Source organism: Mus caroli, chromosome 4, assembly GCF_900094665.2.
Source record: "Mus caroli chromosome 4, CAROLI_EIJ_v1.1, whole genome shotgun sequence".
In the NCBI taxonomy this organism is placed as follows: Eukaryota; Metazoa; Chordata; class Mammalia; order Rodentia; family Muridae; genus Mus; species Mus caroli.
This window is the reverse complement of record NC_034573.1, coordinates 124,079,599-124,091,382: the sequence shown is the minus strand read 5'-3', so window position 1 is coordinate 124,091,382 and position 11,784 is coordinate 124,079,599. Positions and strand designations below refer to the sequence as shown.

The 11,784-nt window shown below is 49.3% G+C and overlaps 1 protein-coding gene across 5 annotated transcripts in view; it reads right to left on the bottom strand.

Annotated features, from left to right (window-relative positions):
* Nucleotides 1-7,653: 7,653 nt before the first annotated feature.
* The window catches only part of Pafah2 (platelet activating factor acetylhydrolase 2), a 31,281-nt gene continuing 27,150 nt past the window's right edge, over nt 7,654-11,784 (bottom strand). For 4 of the 5 annotated variants that reach the window (XM_021159495.2, XM_021159491.2, XM_021159494.2 and 1 more), the window contains exon 11: nt 7,654-8,721. In XM_021159495.2, the coding sequence (XP_021015154.1) occupies nt 8,621-8,721 (101 nt within the window). In that variant the 3' untranslated portion in view covers nt 7,654-8,620. Of the gene's footprint in view, nt 9,457-11,784 lie in introns of all 5 variants that reach the window. The other variant, XM_021159493.2, reaches the window with a different exon arrangement.

Below are 11,784 nucleotides of genomic sequence, written 5' to 3'. Positions count from 1 at the left end.
AAGGAAGGAAGGAAGGAAGGAAGGAAGGAAGGAAGGAAGGAAGGGCAGATGTTTAGATGGCACCTGTGGAAAGACAATTGATATGCTTTGTCTCCTTCTGTCTGTCTTTCTGTCTCCCTCTGTCTTTCTGTCTCCCTCTGTCTTTCTGTCTCTGTTTGACTCTCTGTCTCTCTGCCCTGTCTCTGTCTCTCCTTCCTCTGCTCTCTCTCTACCTCTCTTTTCCTGGTGTCCAGATCCCAGTTCTGACTGGCAGTGAGGACACTGGCCTGTGGGTGGAGGCCCTGGCTACAGCAGCAGATCATCTCCGGCTCCTTAAGAAGCCTCCTGCACCACTGATGTTCATCTGTTTCTCCACACCAGCCACGACGTCCTGAAGAGGCCATGCCTTTCGGACGACCCTCTGCTTTTACATGTTATCTCTTCTGCCTCCTCCGCTACAACACTCTGTCCATCTTCAATACTGTGGGGGTGGTGGCCAGACCCCGAGATGCTCCCACCAGGACCTAGTGCTGTCGCCATGATCTTGTTCACCAAAGCCATGGAGGACCCATCTCTGCAATGTGTGCAATGTGTGCTGTGCTGGGGGTGACAGTTGAGGCCTACTTCATGCTCGATGAGTAGGGGAGTTTGTCACTGAGACTAATGACCTAAATTTCCTCCCTGAAACCGGCACGATGAAGAGAGAGAACCAACTGCCAGGGAACTTGTCCTCTGACCTCCACAAGCCACCGTCCCATGAAATAAATTTAAAAAACCAAAAGATCTCAAAGCACTGGAGAGATGGCTCGGCAGTTAAGAGCGTGTCCTGTTATTCCAGAAAACTCCTGTTCCATTTCCGGGCACCCATGCTGAGTGACTCATTACCTCTTGTACCTCCAGCTCCAGGGAATCAGGTTCCCGTTTCTGGCCTCTGTGGGCACCTGCTTGCCCGTGGCATTCATACTATCTCAGATGTACACACATACACATGCATAGCAATAATGTAAAATAACATTTGAAAAAAGATTGTGGCTTGCATTTTATTCTCCTGGATCCCAGTGTTCTTGTCATTTTCTCTCCTTAATCGCTTGCTTTGGAAGAAGCCAGCAGCTAAGTCTGGACACTCCACATTGTAAGATGATGACAGGGAAAATCAGCCTCGTAGGAGATGATCAGTCAGAACAACCCAGCTATTTATTCCATGGTTGCTGATCCATTGAGAGGGTGAAAGAACATTCTTAAATTTGGGGACAATTGGTTATGTCTTGATAGATAATAAACATACCAAGTATACTCAAGTAGTGACATTCGTTTTGTTTTGGGGGGCAGGGTTCCAGGTAGCACAGGCTGGCCTTGAACTTACTATGTAGCTCCCTTTGTTGCTTTTCCTGTTTCTGTGCCACTACATCCCAACAAAAGCAACTTAAGGGAGGAGTTTATTTTGGCCCGAGTACAGTCCAGGGTGACGGGCAACCGGGGATACAGGAGCTTGAAGCAGATGCTCACCCGGTATCCAGAGTTAGGAGGCAAGGAGGGAGGGATAATACGATTTTGGCCAGCATCCTTTCTAGACTCGCAGGATCCAGGATCCCAGCCAGGGATTGGCATTCCCCATAGCGGGAGAGTCTTCCCATGCCAATCAGTATAATGATAACTAACTCCCAGTGCACCCAGCGACTAACCTAACCTAGGCAGTTTCTCACAGGGGTGCAAAGAGTATTGTCGCTCGTGACTCCCTGGTTCAATTGATAGTGAACACGAACCATGACAGTAAGAATCATCTTCCTGCCTCCCCCTTTTGCATGCTGGGATTACAGGTGTCTACCACGAGGCTTGGCTCATAGGCTCTGGTACCTGATGCTCTTTAAGATCTCATTCTCCTCCGCTAAGCTGCAACTGGTCACCTGTGCCACACCAGAGCAGTGTGGGTCCCCCGATGACAGCGCTCAGCCCAGCAGGCTTACATGTTGATTTGCCCTCCTAAGCCTTTAGATTCAGTTCTGTGAGCGCAGTCCCAGCCCCAGTGCAGGGATCGGCTTTAACTCTCCAGACCTCCTAGGCCAGGCTTCTTCCTTACACAAAGGTTCCAAGATACAATTACTGGAAATTGTGGGTATCACAGTAAATGTGTGTGTGTGTGTGTGTGTGTGTGTGAACAAAACCTGGGCAGTCAGGAGTGTCTCTAAAGTATGTTTGTAGTCTATAAGCTGGAAGATCTGGGGGCTGCTTGTTTCCACAGACCCTGGGGGAATGCCAGTCAAAGCACCCCACCAACGGAGCCACGGGCTTAACCCGAGATTTTAACTTGAGATTTTTTTTTTTTTTTTGGTTTTTCGAGACAGGGTTTCTCTGTGTAGCTCTGGCTGTCCTGGCNCTCTGTAGNCCAGGCTGGCCTCAAACTCAGAAATCCGCCTGCCTCTGCCTCCCGAGTGCTGGGATTAAAGGCGTGCGCCACCATGCCCGGCATAACTTGAGATTTTTTAACCCGAGTTTATATCTACGAACTCTGGTTTCTTCATGGATGATTTTTTTTTTTACCAGCCAATTTTCCTTCCAATTCTAAAATGTCATTGTTCTGAGTTCTAGGACTTCCTCTTATTCCCTAAAATGAGGTCAATTGGCCTAAGTCACTGCAGGGGTCTTGACCTCAGCTGAGTGTCTGCATATCTCATCCATCTGGGCCCACCTCAGATCCTCTGGGACCAGCATCTCCAGAACCCCAGATGAGTCCTCAGCATCTCTGTCCACAGTTCCCAAGTGAGTCTGACGTACGTACGTCTAGGGCATACTACTCAGAACTGTGAGATCACTAATTTCCAAGCAAGTCTAAGTAGTGTTTCCCTCAGCTAGTGGAGACACTCCTATTATATCAGGTGGATGGATGAATGGATGGATGAGTGACAGATGGGTGAAGCCTGTCTTTTACTGCTGTTTTACTGCCTGGACCTCATGGTGTTTTCAACAGAAACAGCTCTTTGTATGAACAGACCCGGTAATACATTTAGCTGGAGAAGAGGTGTATGTTATTTCAGCTGATACAAGAATATTTTTTTTAATTTATGTATTTATGTTGTGGTGCATATATGCCTATATGGGTCGATGCATATGCATGTATGTATGTGTGCATGTATGTATGTATGAGGAGGTTGATGCAGTATCTTCTCCTCTATTGAGCTTCACGGCCTTTTTAAAGACAGGATCTCTCATCCCCTAGCTCGGCTGGCTGGCTTGGCTGGCTGGCTCGGCTGACCGGCCAGTGAGCCTGGGATCCACCTTCTCTACCTCGCCGCCAGGGTTGCAGACATGGACCCCCACAGTTGGCGTTTTCACGGGGGCTGAGGATCCAAACTCAGGTGCCCATGCTTGCACAGTTGGTGCTTCACTGACCCAGTCTGAGAACCTTTCTTTCTGTGGAACGGGATGGTTAGGAGCTAAAGCACTGTCGTCGGAGCCCACATTCTAGGTCCAAATCCTGGTCCCCTCCCCCTAGATGCTGGTGTCTTGGCTGGTCCAGTAGATCTCCAAGTCTTACTCTCTTGATCCAAACAATGGGAACAAATGCAGTGTCTTATGGGAATGAGGTTAGGCTTAAACGGTGCAGTGTGCAAAAAGTACTTAGCATAGTAGCTGGCACAGAAGAGAAGTACTTACTAAGTAATGGCTCATCCCAGCAAATGCGAAATTTGGTGCGTCTTATTTGAACGGCAATGTGTGTCTGTCTGTCTGTCCAGTGCTCTGTAGTCAGCAAAGGCCATTGTGTTTTATATTAGCTATCCAGTCCCAACAAGAACACCCCAAGGTGGGCAGGACCCACTCGAGTCACCACACTTTACTGAAAAAGAAACAAAAGCTCAGGAGGGCCTCCTGGCTCCAGATCAAACAGCAAAAAAGTGTCTGTGTCTGAATTCAGTCTTGGGCGTGAGTCTGCGAAGATGAATAATTACGCATGCGCACCGGGCAAGCTGAGTGTCTCGGGGCCATCTGGCTTCACAGCTCGAGGAAGCCCGTGTTTCTAAGCAGCTTTTTTTAGATGAGAGCAAGATGGGAAACAGAAGCTGGCAAACTGCTCTCCCTCGTTTTCGAGACTGGTGTGACTTGTGCTCAGTTCTGCCCTTCTTCTAATTCTCAAATGCTCCTTGTCTGTGGCCTCCCGGAGTTTTGCGAGGCCTGGACTGTCTCTGGCTCTGTCCCGGCCCCGCAGCTGGGATCTGGGGAAGGGCTGGAAGACAAGGAAGAGGGGCAGCTGCTGGAGACATCAGAGAGCCGGGCCAGCACCAGCTGGTTGCACGTCTGGGTAGGGAACAAGAAGCTGATAGGGGGCAGAGGGCACGATTCCTGCTTCGCATGTCAGTCAACAGGAGGATGCTCTTTCCCCTCCAACAGATGGGCCCTGGAGTCGTGTAATAAAGTGTAACATTCAATACGGTCCGGACCACAGCTCTCCCGGGAGCGGGAGGCTGAGAGATCAAATGTTAACTGAACGCAATCAAGACACTTCATTGAAGAGGTAGACCGGCTGGAAGCGGTAGACCAGACTGAAGCGTTAGTGGTATTGAGATGCGTGGAAACATCAAAGCACCCCGAGGGAGGGCTAGGGAATGAAGAGATGCCGGAAGAGTAAACAGAGGCTGGGGAGAGCAAACAGGGAAGAAATACATGTGATTCTATGGGAACGGGGCATCCTGTATACTGTTGGCATCTAGAGACAGAACCGAAGGGGCCTCAGACACCAGCCAGCTCAACAGCTACCTCCCTGCATCCTGGTACACAGAGAGGAAAGCTGGAGTCAACAGAGAAGCACACACCCAGGACACACAGTGAGAGAGGGTGACAAGGGACTGATCAAGAACCCAGTGGGTCTGGGAAGAGGCTTGGGAAACCCTGTGCCTCCATAAAATCTAGGGAGACATTTTCTTCAGTGGTGTCTCCACAGACAGCTTGTCCATGCTCTAGGAAATGACTCCTTCTTACCTGTGCTCCTGTAAGAGATCTGCAGTAAAGTCACTGAGACAGGAAACACATGCACATGTGCATACACACACACACACACCATGCATGTGTGGACATACATATACACATGCACATGCACACACACAATAGGCATGCATGAGCACACACACATGCACACACACGTGCACCATCAATACAGAAAGAGGACTAGTTGGGAAGAGTAAAGACATCAAAGGGAGGGGGATATTTGTGAGTGACTGAGAAAAGTGTATATTTTTTGTTGTTGTTGTTTTGTTTTTCAAGACAGGGTTTCTCTGTATAGCCCTGGCTGTCCTGAAACTCACTTTGTAGACCAGGCTGGCCTCGAACTCAGAGATCTGCCTGCCTCTGCCTCCCGAGTGCTGGGATTAAAGGCATGTGCCACCATGCCCGGCTATATGTATTTTTTTGATTGGTTATTTTATTTATTTACATTTCAAATGTTATCTCCTTTCCTGGTCTCTCCTCCATAAACCCCCATCCCATCTTCCCTCCCCTTTGTCTCTAAGAGGGTGCTCCTCCACCCACCCACACTTTCCTGCCTCACCCCTCTAGCATCCCCCTACACTGGGGCATCAAGCCTCCACGGAACCAAGAGCCTCCCCGCCCATTGATACCTGATAAAGCAGACCTCTGCTCACATGTAGTGGAGCCATGGACCCAACCGTGTGTACTCTTTGGTTGGTGCTTTAGTTCCTGGGAGCTCAGGGGTATGTGTCTGTCAAGTTAGTTGAAAAAGTATATTTTATTTATATACATATGAAAATGTTATAATGAAATATTATAATGTTATATTGCTGGTGAAATGGCTCAGCAATCAAAGCATGGCTTCTCTTATAGAGGACCCAGGTTCAATTCATGTCACCAGGTGGTGGCTTGCAACTATCTGTAACTCCAGTTCAAGAGGGTCAGCTGCTCTCTTCTGGCTTCTGTGGAATCCTGCATTTAGTGGGATTTCCAAACATACAACACACACACACATACACACACAGGTAATAATAATAGTAGTAATAATAATAAGTAGAGAAAACCTGTTTCAAAAGAAAAAATTTAAAAATAACAAAAGAAAATATCACAATGTAACCTACTATCATGTATAGTTAACACATGTTCATAACATCTAAAAAACTAATCAAAAACCCAGGGCTCCTAACGAACTGGTTTGTTCTCTCCACTAGGCAGACCATCTTGTCAGGCTGGGATTTTTGACACGAGGACCATGTTTCCGACAGATCCGGCAGCTAATGCCGTGGGCTGTGAGGCCAGTCCCAGGGTCCTGTCAACAAGAACCCTGGTCCTCTGTAAGAGCGGTAGGTGTTCTTAACTACAGCTCCACCTTTCCTGCTGACCAGCTGATGTTTCAGAACCTATGCCTGTGGCAGAGGACACAATGGCTGAGGGAAGGAATGGCTTCGTGTGAGGAGAGATTAGAATGAGACGGGACCTTTGGCTTGTCTTTGCCCATGCTGCGGATGGAGCCCAGGGCCTCCTGCACTCTGGCAGCCACTCCATCAGAATGAGAATTTAAACGGAGACTGCCCTGGACACCTAGCCTACCAGGTCTGAAAGGATAAATGGAACAACGGGTGGTAGCTGTTTTCTGAGCCCTCAGTAGCCATCAGGCACTTACCATGTGAAGCTAGAATGATCTCAATAGCCATAGGAGAATACAAAAAAAAATTCTATATTCTTGTCAGGCAGCGGTGACTATGCCTTTAAGCCCTGCGCTTGGGAGGAAGAGACAGGGTGAGCTCTAAAATTTCCGAGCCAGCCTGGTCTACACAGGACACCCCAGGGGCTACACAGAGAAACCCTATCTCCAAAAACCAAAACAACAAAAACAGAGAGAGAGAGAGAGAGAGAGAGAGAGAGAGAGAGAGAGAGAGAGAGAGAGAGAACACTCTTGGCTCACAAATGAAAAAGTCATATCATAACAAATTAGCATAAAATGATAATTTTTTTCAAGACAGAATTTCTCTGTGTAGCCCCAGCTGTCCTACAATTCCCTCTGTAGACTGGCTCGCCTCAAAGTCACAGAGATCCACCTGCCTCTGATTCCCAAGCACTGGGATCAAAGCTGTGTGCCACTACAAGCCTGTGTGGGTTTTTGGTTTTGGTTTTGGGTTTGGGTTTTTTGTTTTGTTTTGTTTGTTTTTCGAGACAGGGTTTCTCTGTGTAGCCCTGGCTGTCCTGGAATTCACTCTGTAGACTAGGTTGGCCTTGAACTCAGAAATCCACCTGCCTCTGCCTCCCAAGTGCTGGGACTAAAGGCGTGGGCCACCACGCCCCGCACCTGTGTGAGTTTTTTTATGCAGACAACCGTCTCAGTGGCAATGGTTTCTGTGACTTATTGAATAGCTCTGTTAGAGAGCAGATCCCCCTTGTCTGGTGCTGCTGGACACGTGGACCACTCCGAATGAGCTGAGTGGAGAGGGGTCCTGTCTCAGGAAGCCCTGGGCATCCTCACAGCTTCTTGCCTGCATTATTTTGGGGTCTCAGGTAAAAGTGAGGTCACAAGGGCTCCTAGAACCGGCCCAAGATAGCATCTTCTTAGCGTAGCCTGTGGGGACTTGGGGACTCTGGTCCCCACGTGGGGGGGGGGAGCTAGAGGATCCTATTTTAGACCTGTATGTGCTCTTGGAAAGAAATTCCATGGGTTATAGAAGAAGAAAGCCAGCCAGCGACTTCAGAGTGGATATAGACCTTTTAATCATACAGTGAGTGGGCCAACAATCATATTTTGACAAATTTTGAAGGGTAGAGATCATATGGGACATTCTGACTTGTAAACATTTAATATTCAAGCGATTAGAAAGCATGTGTGTGGGACGTGGGAAATGCACATTTAATAACCCAGGGGTCACCCAACCCTCCACTCAATCATTCCAACCGTTCCTAACGCAGGCCCTCATTTTACATATGCAGGAATTGAGGTTGGGAAGATGGGCAGGATCTGCTCCGATTTATGCAGCGTTGGAGCCAAGCTCAGCTGTGGGGCTGCAAAGCCATGCCTGAGGGGCCTCCTGATGTGTGACACCTCTCTGGATCGATTCAGTGGCCCTGACCTTGGAATACTGTGCAGAGAAACACTTCTGATCTGTACTTGTTCTTCTGCGGCTCTTCCGTCCTTGGATTCAGGGGACAGATCTTATATGGCAGCGACACAGTCCTAGGGGGGCCTTTCCACAGAGCTTGGAACTCTGGGAAGTCTTCAGTTTTTTTTTCTGTGTGGGCACACATGATTAGCAAACAAAGGAAATCAGAAAAGTCACTTCCAGATGGCTCTCCAACTCACTCTAATGTCAATTAAACAGGCAGAACTCCAGCATGTCGTTAGGCCAACATGAGCATCAATATTCAACGAAACAGGATGAAGCAGACTGGATCGGTTCCTTGACTTAAATTGAGGGATGGCCTCAAAAAAAACAAACCAAAACCAGAAACAAAACAAAGCATACAACTCAAGCTCCCTGGTTTGAGTAAGAGGCGAGACGAAGCTGACCTCAGACCTCTCTAGGGACATTCCCCAAGCTGAGCTGGTCAACCCGGTGTCCTCTGTGGCCCGTGCATAGGGCAGCTCAGCTCTGTTAATAGTTTCCTGCCCATCTCAACCTACTCAGGACGTTTCCTGACAAGACATACTTGCGAAACCTCAAAGACACTGAGCTTCTGAGGGGCTCCTTGGCGTCTGTGTTCCGAGGACAATACTGTTTGCCCCACATGGGCTCCGAAAGCATGACAGTCCAAAGTGACCTGGAGAGAGAGGGGGCAGGTGGAGAGCACCAGGCAGGGCTGGAAGCCCTAAGGTTTCCCTCTGGCCTTTGGCTTCATGAGGCAACACTTGCCCAAGGTGAGAGAGTGGGCTAGCCAAGTCAAGTTGTCATATCCAGGCTCCATGGGGCTCTGCCTGGGGCCAAAAAGACTGGCTATGGGGTTGTGGTGGCACAGATGGAATGGCACCTACTGGTATGGATTCCACGTGGTAAACTGCATGGCCAGAACCGTAGAAATGGCCCAAGCCAAGAGAGAGAACTCAGCCCAGCAGGTAGACACTGTTCTTACTTAAGGCAAATAGGACCCGGTACAAAGGTGGGGACCACTGTCATTGAGAACAGGTCCTTAGCACATAAGCACTTCATAGTCTTCAACTCAGGCACAGTGGCTCACATCAGGTCTGATTCCCAGCACGGAATACAAGCCAACTATAGTGGTAATGTCTGCCATTCAGAAGGGTCATCCTCAATACGTAATAAGTTCAGAGCTAGACTGGGTCATGAGTCCAGTTACCCAATCAGCTCTCTGATTACATCTTCTAGATCTGGGAAAAAGGGTCCTGTTGATTGGCTGCAAGTATCTTTGGGCAGCTCCTAAGAGGAAACGCAGCTCAAGCGACCTATAGACTAGACAGATAGTGTGGGGCCCCTTGGATGAGGGATGGTCCAACGCCTTCGATGAAGCTGCTCCATTGGTCATAGTCTTCCTTCAGGTCTGGATGGGCACAGACAGGGAGGAGGGTTAGGCACACCACTGTAAAGTCAGGGCCTGAGTGGCCCCCACGGGCAAGCGGGGCATCCTAGAGAGGAGCATCTGGGACGGGAGGCTCTGGCAGCCTCCTGGGCAGCGGAGGAGGGAGATCCAGGAGTCGGGACAGCTGGGTCTACCAGACAAGCCTGGAGAGGCTGTGGAGCTGTGGCTTTTATTTGATCCAGTGGGAGGCAGAGGGAGGGACGAGGTACTGGAGACTCAGGGAGGTGTGAGCTCTTTCAGGAGAGCAGGTGAGGGACAGAGGTGGGTAGTCAGCAGGAAGGAAGCGTGGGGGATCGCACTGGGAAGGAGGCTGCGCTGCGCTCTGGAGGCGTTAGGCACAAGCTGAGAGCTGCTGCTGAGCCACCTCTGGCCCATTTTAGTTCTCCATGTGACAAGGCATTATGAAGTCGCCTAAAACCTTCCTCCCCTGCCCCCTGTTTATTTATTATTTATTTATTTATTTAATATGCACTGGTGTTCTGTCTGCATGTGTCAGACCCCCTGGAACTGGAGTTACAGACAGTTGTGAGCTGCCATGTGGGTGCTGGGAATTGAAGACACTGCTGTATATCATGACACCTCGGCACACCGATGACTAGACGTGGGCCATGGAGCTAGAGAACCAGGCTGCATGCTGGCACTGCATAACACCATAACCAGATAACCTTGAAAAACTTAGCGACTACAGACATTTTCTAAGCTTTAGTATATTCATCTTAAGAAAAAAAAAAAGCTGATAAAAAAACTACTGGAACGGGCCATCTTCAGAATCAGACATGATAGATAATGTATCCAGGGTACTGAGCGTGACAAGTCTGGTGACTTCAGTGCCCTTAGCATAAGCAACTGAATCAGCAAAAGTCCTATAGTCATGACTGCTGCCTTCCACCTGTTCCTCTGCTGGTCACTTCCCTTGGCTATCTCTGCTACCAAAGGGTCATACCATTGTGGGCTCCCCTGTGTCACCTCAACTTTTTTTTTTTGAGACAGTCTTACTATGTGGCCCTGGCTGGCCTAGAACTCTCTATGTAGACCTGACTGGCCTCAAGTCACCAAGACCTGCCCACCTCTGCCTCCCAGGTGCTGGGATTAAAGTCGTGTGTGCCACCATTCCTAGTATCCCCTGTCATCCTTAATCTTGGACTCCTATGTCCCCAGGGGAACCAGGAGGTGTGGGCTAAGGAACAGGGAACAGACACTACTCAAGTCCCCGGAGGTGGGCCCACCCCTTCTGCTCAGGAGGAAAGGCATGTCTCTGTGAGCCTCCTACAGATCTCTAAACTTGGGTCTGGGCCACTCTTTGTCCATGATTTACAAGGTGAAATGAGGGTAACAAGTGCCAATCTGGCTCCAAGCATCAATGCATTCTTAATAGGACACAAGCACAATGCAAACCAGGTGGGCTGCACGCATTGTGGGAAACGTGAATGTACCAGGTCATCCAGGGGAGGAGCCATATCCAGAGCATGGAGAGGGGAGTCCTGCCGGACCAGGAACCATCCAGGTCATGTCTAGTGTACCGTGTTCCAGTCAGGGCACTTCTCTTTAAAAGAGCCCCTAACAAAATGCACCCAAAGGAGGCACTAATAAACTACATGGGGGACTCAAGAGAAACCACAGGTCCCATGGACATTAGCTTAGTGGACAGAGGACATTAGAGGTGACCACAGATACCGAGTGAGCTTCCACGTTCTACCTGAGACTTCTCTGGTCAGCTCGAGTGACAACCAGAACAGCGGTGTTATGTGCATGCATGCATGTGTACGCATGACGTGTGTGTGTGTGTGTTTGTGTGCTCTCATGTGTATTTTGGGGAGATGAGGTATCTGATCTTGCGGTCAGGTTAGAGTTCCAACCTCAGCAGTGCAGGAAAGCCTGGCTGTCTCCTGATGAAAGGGACCCGTGAGGGGACCAGCTTCACGAGGGTCACGGTACTTCCTCCTTCATGCTGACTTCATCGAAAGGGACATGTGACCACGAAATCCCCAGGCTGGGGCTGGACAGTGACCAACAATGTGTTGAGGTAGGCAAAGGCAAGCTGACACAGTATCTCTCTTGGGAATCTGGTGCCAAGGAATATTCAGATGGCAGTGGTGGCACACACCTCTAATCCCAGCGCTGGAGAGGCAGAGGCAAGGGCATCTCTGTGAGTTCGAGGCCAGCCTGGTCTACAGAGTGAGTTCCAGGACAGCCAGGACTACACAGAGAAACCCTGACTTGAAAAAAGAGAAAGAAAGGAAGGAAAGGAGGGAGAGAGAGAGAGAGAGAGAGAGAGAGAGAGAGAGAGAG